A 17,800-nucleotide genomic window follows, 5' to 3' on the forward strand; every position below is an offset into this window, starting at 1 on the left:
CCGGAAGGAATTCCTGGATGAATCCCGGGAGGAATTCCTGGAGGAATCCCAAGAGGAATTCCAGAAGGAATCTCGGGAGGAATTCCTGGAGGAATCTCGGGAAAAATTCCTGGAGGAATCTCGGGAGGAATTCCTGGAGGAATCTCGGGAGGAATTCCTGGAGGAATCCCGGAGTGAATTCCAGGAGGAATTCCGGAAGGAATTCCTGGAGGAATCCCAAGAGGAATTCCGGAAGGAATCTCGGGAGGAATTCCTGGAGGAATCGCGGGAGGAATTTCTGAAGGAATCTCGGAAGGAATTCCTGAAGGAATCCCGGGAGGAATTCATGAAGGAATCTCGAGAGTAATTCCTGAAGGAATCCCGGGACGAATTCCTGGAGAAATCCCGAAACGAATTCCTGGAAGAATCCTGGAGGATCCCGGAAGGAATTCCTGGAGAAATCCCGGGAGGAATTCCTGGAGGAATCCCAAAAGGAATTCCAGAAGGAATCTTGGGAGGAATTGGGTTCTTTAGGGATATCCGGATTATTTCATAATCGGATTCTCCGCCCAAAAATTAGTCGAAATCTAAAATTTCATAATTTTTGGAATCCGAGAACTATTTTAAAAATGCATTTAAAGTTTGTATGGGGAAATTTTTTTTGTTCGGGTCGAACTGTCATTTAATCGATTGAACTGTCATTCTATCCACGAAAATTAAAACTGTTTTGTTAATTTAATCATCAAAACAAAAGTATTAGAACCAAATAAAATCACGTTAACTTAAAAAATGAGCTCTTTCTATTAGGCTATAGAAAATAGCAATAGTTTATTCACTAAACAACCCAATTCCCGGAGGAATTTCGGGTGGAATTCCTGGAGGAATCTCGGGAGGAATTCCTGGAGGAATCTCGGGAGGAATTCCTGGAGGAATCTCGGAAAGAATTCCTGAAGGAATCTCGGGAGGAATTCTTGAAGGAATCCCGGAACGAATTCCTGGAGGAATCCCGGAACGAATTCCTGGAGGAATCCTGGAGGAATCCCGGTGTGGAATATGGGCTTGTCAGTATTGAACTAATTGGTTATCGAAAAATAAATTATTGGTTACGCTTCATATCTTGTGTCTTTTTAAACTGTTGCGACGTAAATCGCCGTCGCGGCAACACTGCCGACCACCAACCTGCGTCCGGCTCTGGAAATGTTATCAACGTCAACGTAGATGATAAGGCAGATTAGAAAGAAAAGTAAACACAGTGTTGTGGATCGGTTTGCTTCTGGTTATTAATAATTCCATGTGCCTACGAGTTCAATTTGAATTCCTACAGTACCGTGTATAGTGTAGTTAATTTGAACTAGTTCATTCCTAAACTTTTCTATACTACACAGAAGCAGTGGGGAATAAGATCAGGCAGACTCTATTGCAGAAAAGTCGACCAAAATTGTAAGTTTATATAAGTATTACTTGATGTCGCTTTCATTAAACCTATTTTGCAGCTTAAAGCGTGCACAACGCAACAGAACGCATTGCTCTAAAGAGTTGGTGACATAACCCAATATAAACGTTACGCTTGAAATGTTCAAGAACGTGCACTTTTACGTTCAGCTAATTGTGTAGACATTTTGAAACAGCAAAATGGAGGGCAGAAGAGAAAGAGAGTGAAACCAGAGCCACACCCTTAAATGAAACAACACAGCACACGAGTAACTTTCACGCAGCGAGCAAAAAGACAAAAGAATTTTCACGCAGATTTGTGTAACACCGGATGAGCACATTTTTTGTGTTGATCCGGTGTTACACAAATCTGCGTGAAAATTCTTTTGTCTTTTCGGTCGCTGCGTGAAAGTTACTCGTTGCGCTGTGTACATCGAGTTCTGCGTGCAGGAAACAAGAGTTGGGTGTTCACCATGGAAAAAGGAGAGATTCTCTCACTCAGCACTTGAGCAGGTACCCAACAAGGTTGGCGGTTTCAGTAGAGTCAGTTTAACGAGGATAGTGAACGACAACGGACGCCTTATGGAGCGCAATCTCGAAAATGTATCAGAAGACGGTTTGGCGGGAGCTTACGTCCTTTCGGCCAATCAGCGTGACACAGCTGAGGAGTTAGAAGAGCATCAACTGGAAGATGGCACATTCGCTGTCCCATCCGGTTACGACACCCGGAACGAATTCCTGGAGGAATCCCAAGAGGAATTCTGGAAGGAATCTCGGGAGGAATTCCTGGAGGAATCTCGGGAGGAATTCCTGGAGGAATCTCGGGAGGAATTCCTGGAGGAATCTCTGGAGGAATTCCTGGAAGAATCCCGGGAAGAATTCCTGGAGGAATTCCTGGAGGAATCTCGGGAGGAATCCCTGGAGGAATCTCGGGAGGAATTCCTGGAGGAATCTCGGGAAGAATTCCTGGAAGAATCCCGGAGTGAATTCCAGGAGGAATCCCCCAAGGAATTCCTGGAAAACTCTTCGTCTCTCCGAAACCACCAAGAAAGCATTGCTTCTGAGAGGGGCTAGTGCACATCGCACCCTCAAGGTTATCTGCGTAGCCTGCAGCAACGAACATCGATGACTCGCTTTGGAGAGTCCATCACATCACGATAGCATGCTGGTGCTTAGCCACTCTCCCGAGTGGTCAACCCCACGCCCGCACCAAACTGTTTTGCAGGCATCAAGAACTGATGCCTTCGTGCAACCAGATCTGGCATGATGGAGGCAAGGGTATCACTACCCTTCAGACCCTATCAGCTGCACCAGAAGGTTGCTGACAATAAGGTCTCCATCTGCCCGGCCCTTACCGAGGATCCCTTTCCGGGCTCGGATTCAACCCAGTAGAACGACGCTACGACAGCAACGCTACCAGGACGTTCTCTTCGTGGCCACTTAATCGCTGTTGTTAGGGTCGATTTCGACCGCAGGGCACCGGCATGACCTACGAAGCCGACTCCGAACCCTTGGACCGCCGCTTGTATCGCATCTAACTAGCCATTCTCCAAGTCCACTAGCCACCTCAACTGTAGCTCCAAGACGATGTAGATGATAGCCGTTGAAACGGCATTCCAGCCAAACTCATCCCCACACATCCTCTGGACAAGATTGTTCGGAGTAGTGTCTTCTCCGCATGTGGCAAGCATACGGTCACGCATTGTGTGAAAACGCGGGCGCACCTTATCGTGCGAGAACGTCTGATACTGCGCACGTCGACGGCTCCCAGATCTTCGAGCTTGGCGTCGCTTCGCATCGCCTTCAAGACGTCCGAGTACTTCGACTGTTCCGTCTTGATGAAGAGCGCATCGCCTTTCTCGCACTTGGCACCTTCTCTTTTACACCTGGGTTAGACGTCCCAAACTTCTTCGACCTGCGGCTTTATCTTCTTCTTCTTCCGCTCGACCTTCGTGATCTTCGTTCAAGGGGGATCCTCCCCTTAGTTCACCCTACTCTGTAGTTGATGTGGGCCTTACAACAGCTTTTGTTCCCATCTTTCTGGGACGGGCCAGCCTTTTCAGGCTCACCCTTCTCAGCTTTCCGGAACGCCTGGCTGGAGTCTGACTTGCTGGTATTACTGCCGACCTTCGGGGTTAGTATCCTTCTGCCCTTGCGGACACCGCCAGACAACTCTTCACTTGACGGCTGCCTCACCCGCTTCTGCGAGTGCTTATCACGAGCAGTCACATCCACCACACCTTTCGGACTACCTGCGAAAGCGAAGGCCTTCGTCTGGGTAGACTTTACTTTCACCGGTTCCGCCGCTACTACAGTCTTCATGAGTCTTTCAGGTCTTTACTAATGTTGGACTTAGTGGAAACAAAGTCGATGATCTTGCCAAGCTTGCTGCTCAATTACCTCAATCATGGACAGTTCTTCTCGCTTTTGGTTGATGGCCCTCATCAACCACGATCCGTCCAATATCTCCACCAGCATGACTAGCCGGGGATCAGAGCTTGCACGGTGGAGCTGCGTGTACAGCTTCCCGCTTCTGACTCCTCGCTTCTCCTTAACGGAGATCTAGCCAACCCACTTCTTGCGAAGGGGTTAGCCTCGCCACTACTACTAGCTCCTGATTGATTTGTTGGTTTATTCTTCATACTGAATCAATCCCACGAATTGTACGAGAAAGGAAGTCCACCACGCCAGAGCCCTGCATTAAGACGGTAAGGGACGATAAACTGCGGGGTGCCCAGTTAACTCACAGGCTCCGTTAACGATGAAGCGGTGCCTCTACACGGAATGAAGCATTCACCTCCATAGCCTCGGTCCTGAGCCAATTGCTTCCAGTCGACCTGAACGTTTCAAGACCTTAGATCCTCATCAACTGCAAAAAGCAATTGTGTGCGCGACCGACGGCCCCATCCTAGTTCTCTGCTGAATATTGTTTTAGCTTATCATTCCTCCGACATACGATCTACGTGTCCAGCCCACCTCAGTCTGTCGTGTTTTATCCGCTTTACTATATCCATCCATGCCCTTAATTAAGTTGAGTGATCGGTAGTTCCACGTACCTAGCGGCCAATTTCAAGTCCATTTTCTTCGCTGAGGCCGCTGCTATTGGTCTCAGTTTGTATTATTCTGTTGCTGACTTTCCGTTGCGAGCTTGATACGAACCCCCTAAGTTTTCGGAGGGCGTTAGTACACAGTTGAGCTAAGAGCCCTTCACTGACACTTGAACGTTGATTAGCCGCTCCTAACCTTGAACGCTCAGGCTAGCAGAAGCAAGACCCCTTCCTTTCCTATCAGCCTTCAACCAAAGATCTTCCATAAGGTAAAGACTTTGTGCATGCCAAACTATACATCTCCTTTTGCACAGTGAGCTGGCGACTCAGGCAAGCTAATTTAGTACCCCGTACACGCGTCAGGACTCAGGAACCGCCATCTGTCAATAACGATTAAATAATTTGATAAATACCTTCGCCGGTCGCTGCTGTTGCACGACGTGTATCCAATTTAGAGCTCTAGAACTCCAGCATATCCCCAATCTATTCCAGTGCACTGAACAAACCCAGTATGGCTTACATACCACTTCAAATCCCAACTGCCAGTGTGGTTTGGCAAACTAAGCATAGCTTCTAATGTGGTGGCATCTCTGTCATCCGGTGTCTTATTGAATTAGTAGCTACGTATCACCACATCGCGTGGAACGGTCAACCCGTGCATCAGTGCAGGTGCGGAATGCACAGGAGGATGCTGGCTTGGCAAGCTCAAATTGTCCTTTGCCAAGGACCCTCTGCCTAGTCCAGGACTAGTCCAGCTACGTGATAGCGTGACGATTTATGCAAATTTATACTGCTCACTTTGCCCCCAGCTGCTGCTGTTCATAAGTGCCAGACTGCGACCAGGAGTTGGTAGGCGGCATGGCGACGACGACGACGTCTATGTGCGAGTGGGTGTGAGCGCGTGCAAATGATTGTATGTACTTATCGTGTCTTCTCTATTGAATAATCACTTTCTCGTTGTTAGTTCTCTATACAAAGGATAGATGATATAAGGTGGGCAGATGACGAAGGAACGGATTCCGGCCCGGCAAGTTCTGCTGATTTCCAAGTGCTGATGATTAATTAGAAAATTATGATAATCTTGGCAATGATATGACAATTTTCACCGCTGCCACAGCTGGAAGGACGGAATGTCGGCAACTTGGTCGTGAACTTTAATGTTTGAAGTTAGCATGTAGTTGAAATATCCATCTGATTCTAACGAAATGGAAGAAGATTTGCTAACCACAATCTGAAATAACATAGCATGACAACACGTCAATCGTTTTGCGTTATGGCAGTACCATTGCGAATATAAGCGAAAATTATGCAGAAAATAGGTAAGGGAAGACAGACACTTCTCGGAACCACCAGCCTAGCATTTATGGTGAAAAATTGTGTTCTCATCTGTGTGGTATTAATATACTTAGACGTTATTTTTCGTACCAGAAAAGTTGCTATGAGCTGTCACGCACGTTTTGTAATCTCTCGAGTGATGTGAGTTATTAAAGTGTTTGAAAGATTATTTTTTTCTTGATAATCACTTTCAGTCCTGACCACCTATGGTGGTGTAGCGGGCAGAGATCCTGGGCGATTCCCTTAATTTCTTTGACCTGTGACCAGGTCAAATTTCTGGCGACTTTCTTTATTTCGCTGTTGAGGGTGCAAGTCTAGCATTGGGCAAATCTGGCTGAGACATCGATTTTTTGTGAATCGATTCGAATCGGATCAGCAGAATCGATTCACCGATTTAATCGAATGCTTTGAATTGATATTTTCACATCGATTCGATATTGTAAAATATGACAAAACTTTAAAATGATTCGTTTGCTGCATGTAGTTCAAGTTCATGAGGCTGCATCCATTTATTACGTAACGCTAAAATCGAGATTTTTTGACCCCCCCCCTCCGTAACGATTTTTTGTACGAAAATCCTAAAATTTTTGTATGGGCCATAACGTTAAGCCGTCAGCCTTCAACGCAGTGCAGTCAGGAAACGACAATGAGGACTGGATTTTCGATTCCGGTGCAACAACGCATCTGTGCCGGAACAGGGGCCAATTATTAGAAGCGGAGAACGTGTCGGCTAGCGTCAATCTTGCGAATAACTCCGAGGCGGCTGTTGTTACCAAGGGAGCCGTCAACCCATGTAACAATCCAAAATCATTAATAAGCATGTCAGTTGATTAAATGTGCTACAAAGGCGCCGACCGTTGGACAAGAGTTTCTGTTGAACAAAATGGCGAATAAATGTTTCATGCAGTGGAAATTGCACGTTTGTTAATGCATATTTCTGCTCATTGAATAACCATTGGTATAAAAATTGCTTAGGTATTCACATCAGGGGCTGTTCATAAACCACGTAGACCAAAATTTGGAAATCTCAGACCCCCCCCTCCCCCCTCGTAGACTTTTGTCCATACAAAAATTTTGAAATTTGTATGGAGCGTAGACTTTGGCCAGACCCCCCCCTCCCCCCAAAAAGTCTACGTGGTTTATGAACGGCCCCTCATCTGTCTAATATAGTGACGATTCGTTCGTTGAGAGCTCGTTAGATGGGCTGTCTCGATGGTTGAATGTTCACTGGTTGGGGCAAAACCCAACTAAAAAGCACTGTCAATGTCAAAATAAATGTCAAAACGAGTTTGACGTCTGACCGCCGTCGCATCATAGCTCCTGTATACAGAACGTTTGCGCAAGTATGTGAGTGTTCCGTGACGTATTGCTCGTCACTTGCGTGTGTCTAGAGCATTTTGATCAGTTGTCAGTTGCCCCAACGAACGAACACGATTCGCTAATCGGGGCGCAGTCGTGACCCAACCAGCGAATCCGGACTGTAGTGTTCTAATAATGATAGAATACAAGCTGCTTCCAACGTATTATATGCCAAATAAAAAGAAAATCGCGTTAAGTATTGTTCCTTTGAATTCCACTAAGAATTTGCATCCTTTGACAGATACGTATTTCGACCTCAACTGTAAGGTCGTCTTCAGTGTCTTGTACTTGGCTCGACTCTTGAGTCGACAGTTGAGGTCGAAATACGTATCTGTCAAAGGATGCAAATTCTTAGTGGAATTCAAAGGAACAGTACTTAACGCGATTTTCTTTTTATTTACAGATATTCCCCTAACAAGCCCAGGTTAATGATCATCAGTATAAGATGCCGTTATTCCACATAAGGTCAACGCCATGACCAGAATTCAGCGTTTGTTCAATAGAGTAGCGGCTGTATTTGACTACCATCTGTGATATCCTATGGTGGCACGTTCCAAATATTCCCGTTTGTAGCCTTTTATACACTTACCAAACTTACTCCAATGCCACGTCTGAGGCACACCACTCTCACCACACCGAGAACTACCTCTCTACTGATTCATCCACTCAACACCCATGTCAGGATACCACATCCTCCCTTTGCAGAAAATGATTCAAAACCCGTGTAATATCATTCCAAAACATGAGAAACTACATTATATACTTCTAAACTAAACTATCATCATTTTCGAGTAGGCTTTCAAAATCCCTTTTTGCTACTTCCTCTCCCTGGAACCAAAAAAAAATTAACATTTACGGCTTCAGAGACTTTTAACATCCGTAACCAAGTGTAGAATATCCCCTGGTGGGATCCTGAAATTTCGACACCAAGTTCCCGTAACTTCTTTTGTAATTATACTCGCTGGCTCTTCAAAAACTAACCCTATGGTGTTCCATTTGATTATCAGGTTTGAATATCCATTTTTAGATTGAAAGCAATTTAATATTGAAAAGAGCAATTTCTTGACATATAATTTGTCAGCAACTAGATTTTCTTTTCCGATGACTTATATGCCGAGAAATGTATCACAGTATTACCATATTTTATAGATGCTGATTAGATCACTGAGCGCTTGTATGGTTCCCTAAATCATCCCTGATTAAGATCCCTCAAAAAGTAATACTATATTTGGGCTTTTAAATTAATCAAAACAAAAATGTTGAGTTAGTTGATAAAATAGTGGTTGCTGTTAGGATTGCTCTAATCAAGCGCACGCTGCCGAGAGCTTCATGAATGAACATCAGTACTCAACGACTCAACTCAAACGTAGAGTGACTGGAAGGGAGAGTGGCGTCATGTTCCCATTTTGACAGGTCTCCTGCTCGTTTGGAACAGGAATTTGTATGGATTTGACAGATGACCGCTGTTCCAATTTTGACATTGACGCCACTCTAAGTTAAAGCCACTCTACTCAAACGTACCAAGCTATTTTTGTGAATGCGACACGCATACTTCGTTTTTGTTTTGCCCTATCCAAGCATGGATTACCGTTCAAGCCGCCATCTATACACTCAGCGAAGTAAATTAGCAAAAGTATACAAAGTACTTTATGAATTTGAGAATGATGAGATCACTAAATTTGTACATAATCCACACGGCCATCAACGTACAAGAATATGTTATTGATAAATATGCATATAATTCAAACTTTGAATCGATACCGCGCCATTGAGCGAGTTTATGAAATTCACTCTAATTGTTATATATTATTTAAAATGGTGTTTCCTTAGTTTAAACTTATGACATTCGTGAGTTGTTTTACCTGAGTGTATTTGACATGCGGCGCATTCTCTCATTTTCCCGCTCAGTAAGAACAACACTCTAAAATAAATGCACACTGCGTCACATTTACAAATGTCGCTGAGTGCACAGATTTGCCTTCCAGCTCAAAAAGCTCTTCAAAGTATACTCAATTCCAATACGCAATTCCAATTCAATTACTAATTTGACGACAAACACAGAATTTGAGGTGGCCAACAGCATCCTCCAGATAATATGTACGCTCGAAAGCAATTATTTTTGTTTTCAGTAATCTTATCCTACATTGCATTCTTATATGTGATTTTTAGCGTGCAGGCACTACTGCCTCTCACTCGACTCAACCACAGAGAACAGACGTCTAAGTCCAGTTCCGAAACTGTGTAAGGAATTTAACGGCCATTTGAAATCGGCAACACAAGTGGCAATAGCGTGGCGCTGCAATCGGTTAATATCCCATACTAATTTTATTCACCACTTGAAATGTTTCAATTCACCATTGACTGTGGCAATATGGTGTTTGGTGGCGTTAGTGTTGTCATCGTGTATTGGTTTGCATCCTTACTCAAGTAAAGATTCAAATCCTTACACAACCTTCCGAATGAAATTTGTTCTAGCCAGGATGTCTGTTCTCTGTGACTCAACTGCTAAAACATAAACAAACTGGCGAAGCATTTCGAGAACGCATACCTACACATATGCAAAAAATAATGACAGACATGCAGGTATCTCACTTCTACGTTCTCAGTATTACCCGTTGCAAGAAAATAGAGAGCGAAAAAGGTGCAAAATCGCTAATAGACCTCCGCTGGTATGTTTAATCGTTATGGTGTCTTCTACAATAAGTGCGCGAATTGGCCAAGGAATACTGCGCCGAAAACACCGAAATGATTTTTCTTACAGGCAGAGATGTATGGGCGCTTGCGCGTACAAATTTTCGCGCAACGCATAATATTTTTGATCAAATAAACCACCGCGGTGGTGCACCGCTCCGCTGCCGGCCATCGTTTTTGTTTTACGCACGTCAGCACCGTTTGGTTAAATACATCCAGCAGGCGGAATGGGACAAAACCGAACGTCTAAGTATCTGAGCCACAAAATCATCAGCTGACATCCCACCATCACAACGAATCCATCGCCATCACCTCGAATATTGGGTGGAGAAAAATTGAAAGAATTTTGTCTGCGTTTAGTATCAGCCACGTTAGCCAATCAGTCATCAAGCGAAGCGCAGTCGTAAGAGTCCACTCCTCCACACATCACACACACCAATGGGGCACGTTCGGTGTAGTACTAGATTTGTAGTAATGAGCTGAATTTTTGTATGGTGAGAAGGCCGATTCTCCGTTTCTGCAATGAAATGGTTCAAAAGGCGTGGGTATAATGATTCCTTGCCTAATTTGATGCTGTTTGAGCAAAACTTTGGATAACTATGTTGTTTATGTTGCAAGAAATGAAGAAAACAACAACACTGTTGCCCAAAGTTTTGCTCAAACAGCATCAAATTAGGCAAGGAATCATAATACCCACGCTTTTTGCACCATTTCATTGCAGAAACGGAGAATTGACCTTCTCACCATACTAAAATTCAGCTCATTACTACAAATCTAGTACTTCACCGATATGTCCTATTGCGGAAATGAACATAAGAATTATTCCTCTCCCATTTTCGTAGTGTTGAGTTACTGAGTTTGAGCAGTGTCAGCAGATTACACTGTTTTCTCGTCAGCGACCATGATCCAAAGTTATCAATGCCACTGACACTTATTATTATTTACTTCTTTTGCAACTACCGACAGTTATTTATCTCTTTACTAAAAAGAACAAAAATTTACTATGGTTCTTATTATGAATGTAAGTATTCCTTGATGCGCACTAACCCATTGATTGAAATTTCGTTTTGTTTTCTTTTTCTGTTCAAGGTTATCGAATTTTTCTCTATCTTTCAATTAGTACTTTGTTGCACTTCTCAATGTAACAAATATATAACTAGATGAGCTTTCAGCACATTTTTTTTAATCGTATCGGTCATGAGCTTTACTCGACGCGATACGTACGTTGGCCATGGGCTTTACCCGACGCAACTTTTCAACCGACTTGGCAATGAGCTATAACTCTGCGCAAGGTATCACTTTATATGCTCTTGTACTGGCCTTGAGCTAAACTCGACTCAATACTTGTGTTGGCCATGGGCTAAAGCCGACGCATCATTAATTACGCTTGGCAATGAGCTCAAACTCTGCGCAAGCAATTTCATCCATGTGTACTTGTATTGGCCATGAGCTTTACTCGACGCAATACTTACATTGACCTTGGGCTTCACCCGATTCAATGCTTTATTGTACATCTGGTGGATGAGCTAAAACCCGATTCAAGAGATCGTTTTGGTAATTACATTGTTTCTGGCAACCTTGCCGCAAGAACCTTCATTTCTCTTACAAGGCTCTCTCTTCTTAGCACTCACTATCTCCATGGAGACTTCCATAACACAATGCAAAATACGTTTTTTTTTTCACTTTCTAAAAAGTTTTCCCTATATGTTCCACCTGAATTTTTTTTTCGCCATCAACATGGCAGGATCGCCAATGTGATATCCTATGGTGGCACGTTCCAAATATTCCCGTTTGTAGCCTTTTATACACTTACCAAACTTACTCCAATGCCACGTCTGAGGCACACCACTCTCACCACACCGAGAACTACCTCTCTACTGATTCATCCACTCAACACCCATGTCAGGATACCACACCATCTACCTAGGGAGGCCATCATTATTGGCATGTGATCATCAGAAATTGCACGAATTAGACTGCATATCAACCTTTACAATGCGAAATGCAGTAATTCCACACTTATCATGCAATAATCCTTTAGATTGGCATTATCAATGTTTTGATGCATTACATTTTTTCTTTGTATTAGGGTGCATTAAAAGGTGATATATGGTAATTCAATAATTCAACACTGCAGAAACTGTATAAATGCAATGTACAAACTAGCAAAGGTTGCTCTAACAATACAATTATAAAAACTTGACTCTAATGGTGAACAAATTGTAATGTCCATTTAGTTAATTATTTTTAGAGTGCTTTTACTATAAAGGTAAATCGAGTAATGATTATACTTATAATGGGTATATTCGGGTCTGAGTGTAACGACAAATGTCAAATGAGTTTATAGCAAAAGCCATCGAATAAACCGTCCGATTACTGTCGGGCTCTCTTGGATTCTAGACACCGATCGTGCTACACGCATCTCTACAAGCTCCGAAAACCTAGCTTCAAAGTGTTCTACCTTTTTCATCCGTTGTTAAGTTGTTCTCCCGTGCTAGTCTACCTTGGCTGTGTTTCTCAAGGATAAAACTTAAGATTAATAGTGGACGACGAGGAAAACAGTGAAGTGAAAGTGAAAGCGTGCTACCACCTGGACTGCAGCGGCCGGATCTTTGACTTTCGGCGCCGGGACGTTTGACCTTCAGCGCGACCGCAACCCTTTCGATCCCGGAGGATTTCGGACGGCTACGTTGGACGGACGAACAAAGCAGGAAAAAGCATCGGATTTTTTCCGTAGGGGAGAAACTTTCGACGATTTTTGGTAGAGGTAAGACAAAAGTGTTTTTTTTAACGAAACAATTGTGTTCTTGTGCTAGGCAAACGCCATTTTGTAGCATAAAGGTGACGCTTGGTTTCTTTTGTCTTGCGATTAAGAAAAGAGACAATAGACAGTGAACAATTGTGATAATTTTTTATTGCGTAGGTTTCATGAGTGTTATTTTTTTTCTTTTGTTTAAATTAGCCGTAAAACAAGTTTGTGGCAGCTCATCGACTGTTCATCCAGCGATTTTTTTTTTCTATTTGGAATTAGCGGTGTGATTTTATTTCTGATAATATTATCGGCACTGGAGAGGTGTAATTGATAAAAATGTCTCACGTAGCTCCAAACATTGACCCCTACCGTAAAGGGCAGTCTTTCGCTTCTTGGTTTAAGCGACTCGGGTACCATTTCCGCATAAATAAAGTGGCGGACGAGAACAAGAAAGATCAATTGTTTCTCTTGGGGGGCGAATACCTATTCGAGGTGGCCCAAAATTTATACCTTAGTGAGGAATTGCTAGACGCAGCCCCACTGGATGAATTGGTACAAAAACTAAAGCAAAAGCTTGATAAAACGGATTCAGCTTTGATCCAGCGGTATAAGTTTGGGTCACGGATGCAACAACCGGACGAAAAGGCCAGTGATTTCTTATTTTCCCTAAAGCTTCAGGCTGAGTACTGCAATTTCAAGGATGACAAAGATGGCCGTATTCTTGACCGGGTTCTCATTGGGCTGTCTGATGACGCTTTGAGACAAAAATTGTTGACTGAAGACGAGAAAAACTTGAACCTAGCCCAAGCGGAGAAAATAATAACTACTTGGGAAATGACCACTTCTCATGCTAGAGCCTTAACAAGGGAGGATTCTTCCGCACAAATCGCATCCATAGGTAGCCTTACTGGTGGTCGAGGGGCGGTTTTGCGGCGTATGGCGGATTTAGCGCAGGGCCGAGGTCGAGTTCCCGTGAAAAGCCGTTTAGGTTACAGGCCACAGTACAAATCGCCGGCGAGGAGTGCCGACCGCAGCTCGAAACCATACAACAGGTACGACCAAGGGTATAACGACCGCGCTCATTTTCGCAGTCCATCGCGAAACAGGCAGCCCAGAAATGTGCGCTTCGAGGAATCACATCGCCGCTATCAGGATGCGCCGGTGTACCCTGCGGAGCTGGAGGCTGAACAACAAGTGGTGATCGATCAGAGAATTTGCAGTTATTGCGGAGTTCCGGGGCACGTTAAGAGGAAGTGTTTCCGGTTAAAGCAGCTCAAAAAAGACCCTATCAATAATGTCAACTTGGGAAAGTCTGGTTCGAGCACGGTGAACACTATATCGAACATGATGAACCAGATGGCTTGGGATGATTCTAGTGACGATTCAGATCAAGGTGATTTAGAGTGTATGCATATTTCTTCTATTAACCATTTAAGCAGCCCTTGTTTACTAGAACTAACCGTTGCGGGGAAAATTTTGCAAATGGAAGTTGATAGTGGAGCTTCTGTTTCTGTGATTGGGAAAAGGTTGTTTGATACTAGGCTAAATGTGCCTCTTAGGAAAAGCTCTAAAAACTTGATAGTGGTAAATGGTTCCAGTTTAAACGTTGCTGGGGAGGCGGTTGTTATGGTTGAATTTCGAAATATACAAAAGAATTTGAAACTTTTGGTGTTGGACAATGATCATGATTTTATTCCTCTGTTAGGCAGAACATGGTTGGATGTTTTCTTTCCCAACTGGCGCAATTATTTCGACAATTTAGTACCTGTAAATAATGTAGGGCATAAGGATGGTGATTTAATGGATACTATTAAGGAAAAATTTGCCGACGTTTTTATCAAAGATTTTTCATCTCCTATCAACGGTTATGAAGCCGAACTGGTTTTAAAAACAGACACTCCTATTTTTAGGAAAGCTTATGACGTTCCCTACAGACTAAGGGATAAAGTTTTAACTTATTTAGATAGATTGGAAAAAGAGAATGTTATAACTCCGATTCAAACAAGTGAATGGGCATCTCCTGTTATAGTTGTAATGAAAAAGAATGGTAATATACGGTTAGTAATTGATTGCAAAGTTTCAATCAACAAACTCATCATTCCCAACACCTATCCTTTACCTGTAGCTCAAGATCTTTTTGCTGGATTGGCAGGATGTAAAGTGTTCTGCGCACTTGATTTGGAAGGCGCTTATACACAGTTGTCATTAACAAAACGTTCAAGGAAATTCATGGTGATAAATACGATTAAAGGTCTTTTTATTTACAATAGATTGCCTCAGGGGGCTTCCTCTAGTGCATCTATTTTTCAGCAAATAATGGATCAAATTTTGCAGGGAATTGATAATGTTTATGTCTATTTGGATGATGTTCTCATAGCAGGAAAGGATTTAAAAGATTGCAGGCGAAAACTTTTTATTGTTTTGGATAGATTGTCCAAAGCAAATATTAAGGTGAATTGGGATAAATGTAAATTCTTTGTGACTAGTTTGGAATACCTGGGACATGTAATTAGCGAAAAAGGTTTGTCGCCGTGTGCAGATAAAATTGCAACAATCAAAAATGCCAAAACACCAACAAACGTAACTGAGCTCAAATCGTTTTTGGGACTAATTAACTACTATAACAGGTTCATTCCGGGTTTGTCTTCCAAATTACACTGCTTATATAACTTGTTGAAGAAAGAAGTCAAATTCATTTGGGATGATGAGTGCAACCAAACCTTTGAAAGTTCAAAGAAATCACTTCTAGAAACAAATTTTCTTGAATTTTTTGATCCCAGAAAACCAGTCATCGTAGTTTCTGATGCTTCTGGCTATGGGCTTGGAGGAGTTATTGCACATTCTGTTGATGGATTAGAGAGACCCATTTGTTTTACGTCATTTTCACTCAATTCTGCTCAAAAAAAATACCCAATCCTTCATTTAGAGGCGCTTGCACTAGTATGCACAATAAAAAAATTCCATAAATTTCTTTATGGACAGAAGTTCACGGTGTTTACCGACCACAAACCACTTGTAGGAATTTTCGACAAGGAGGGAAAGAATGCTATTTTTGTAACAAGACTACAGCGTTATATTTTGGAATTGTCAATATACGATTTTGATATCCAGTACAGGCCTTCTGCAAAAATGGGTAATGCCGATTTTTGTTCGCGTTTTCCATTGGAGCAGTCGGTTCCTCAAGATCTGGATTTGGATTGTATCAAGCACATTAATCTCAGCAGTGATTGTCCAATTGATTTTACAAGTATTGCGAAAAACACCAGAGCTGATTCTTTCCTACAACGTATTATGACTTTCATGCGCCATGGTTGGCCAAAACGGGTAGAGAATAATTTCAAAGATATCTTTGCAAATCAACAGGATTTGGAAATAGTTGAAGGTTGTTTGTTATATCAGGATAAAGTAATAATACCGCAGAATTTGCAGAGTGAAATTTTAAAACTTCTACACGCTAATCATATTGGAATTGTAAAAATGAAGCAATTGGCAAGACGTTCTGTATACTGGTATGGAATTAATGCTGATATTGAAAAATTTGTCAGTGAATGTGATGCTTGTGCTAGTATGGCAGTGCACCCAAGGCAGAACATTGAATCGAAATGGACACCTTCCACAAGACCATTTGGTAGAGTGCATATCGACTTTTTCTACTTCAAGCATCATGTTTTCTTATTGATCGTAGACAGTTTCTCAAAATGGGTGGAAGTTGAGTGGATGAAAAACGGAACATCGTGTTCAAAAGTTATCAAAAAATTGTTAGCATATTTTGCTAGATTTGGGTTTCCGGATATTTTAGTATCAGACAATGGCCCTCCATTCAATGCTCATGATTTTAAGAACTTTCTTGAAAGGCAGGGAATAAGAGTTCTAAACAGTCCTCCGTACCATCCAGCCAGTAATGGTCAGGCGGAGAGATTTGTTCGCACTGTTAAAAATGTTTTGAAAAAGTTGCTTCTTGATCCAGAATACATGCATTTGGAGTTGGAGGACCTGATAAACGTTTTCTTAATCTATTTTAGGAATAATAGTTTGACAATGGAGGGTTTCTTCCCTTCAGAAAAAGTTTTAGCATATACCCCAAAAGTGTTAATCGATTTGATTAATCCAAAACGACATACTAACAATAATAATATGCAAACTAAAACCAATAACGCCAATGATGAAACAAATAACAGAGCAATGGATTATAATACCAAAGAGATTCATAAGGATCCTTTGGATAGTCTGATGGCGGGAGATATTTTGTGGTACAAAAACCATGATCCCCACCACCAGGCTAAATGGTTAAAAGCGCATTTTATAAAACGTGTATGTAAAAATATTTTGCAGATCACGATTGGAAACGACGTAACAACAACGGCTCACAGGAATCAAGTCAAAATCGCTAAGGATGCAAGCAGTGGGGCTAGTCGCAGGATGGTGGTACATGTCGATCCTCTTGTCGATAATCCAGATCCATTGCCACAAAGAACGAGCGACGATGAGGAGCCCTTCCTTGGCTTCCAGGAACACGAGATGGGAGGAGCCAGGTCGTTAACGGATAAACCGAGTCGAAAGCGAAAGATGGAGAATGGGTTGGCGCTCGATGGCCTGCCACGGCGTTCGAAGAGAACGCGAAGAAATAACTTAAGGGGTGAATTCGAATATTTTTGAATGTATACTAGTGATCGAATAATTTTGATAGATACCATTGGGAATAACTTTCTTTAATTTTTGTAGTTGAACGAACAACCTGTAAAAGGGGAAGGTCTGTAATGTCCATTTAGTTAATTATTTTTAGAGTGCTTTTACTATAAAGGTAAATCGAGTAATGATTATACTTATAATGGGTATATTCGGGTCTGAGTGTAACGACAAATGTCAAATGAGTTTATAGCAAAAGCCATCGAATAAACCGTCCGATTACTGTCGGGCTCTCTTGGATTCTAGACACCGATCGTGCTACACGCATCTCTACAAGCTCCGAAAACCTAGCTTCAAAGTGTTCTACCTTTTTCATCCGTTGTTAAGTTGTTCTCCCGTGCTAGTCTACCTTGGCTGTGTTTCTCAAGGATAAAACTTAAGATTAATACAAATGAAATCAAGAAGAGCTAACAACTTCACGGTCAACTATAGCGGTCTTCAACACTTCTGGTTCGATTCCCGACCAACTTAATCCTCGTTTGAACCACCGATCGACGAATTTCTTCAGCAAAACCATTTT

At 42.4% G+C, this 17,800-nt stretch overlaps 1 protein-coding gene across 1 annotated transcript; it reads left to right on the top strand.

Moving 5' to 3' along the window:
- Positions 1-12,069: 12,069 nt before the first annotated feature.
- LOC109414595 (uncharacterized) lies at positions 12,070-17,527 on the top strand. Its single transcript, XM_062846720.1, has 3 exons — positions 12,070-12,609; positions 12,805-13,987; positions 16,927-17,527. The coding sequence occupies exons 2-3, from the start codon at positions 12,931-12,933 to the stop codon at positions 16,983-16,985; spliced, it is 1,116 nt and encodes a 371-aa protein (XP_062702704.1). The 5' UTR covers positions 12,070-12,609; positions 12,805-12,930; the 3' UTR covers positions 16,986-17,527.
- Positions 17,528-17,800: the final 273 nt, after the last annotated feature.

Source organism: Aedes albopictus, chromosome 1 (genome assembly GCF_035046485.1).
Source record: "Aedes albopictus strain Foshan chromosome 1, AalbF5, whole genome shotgun sequence".
NCBI lineage: Eukaryota > Metazoa > Arthropoda > Insecta > Diptera > Culicidae > Aedes > Aedes albopictus.

Excerpts from the sequence above, each read along its gene's own strand:
- LOC109414595 (XM_062846720.1), top strand. The coding sequence starts at position 12,931 with ATGTCTCACGTAGCTCCAAACATTGACCCCTACCGTAAAGGGCAGTCT. Across the intron at positions 13,988-16,926 it reads TAGTGACGATTCAGATCAAG|ATCACGATTGGAAACGACGT; the intron begins GTGATTTAGAGT and ends AATATTTTGCAG.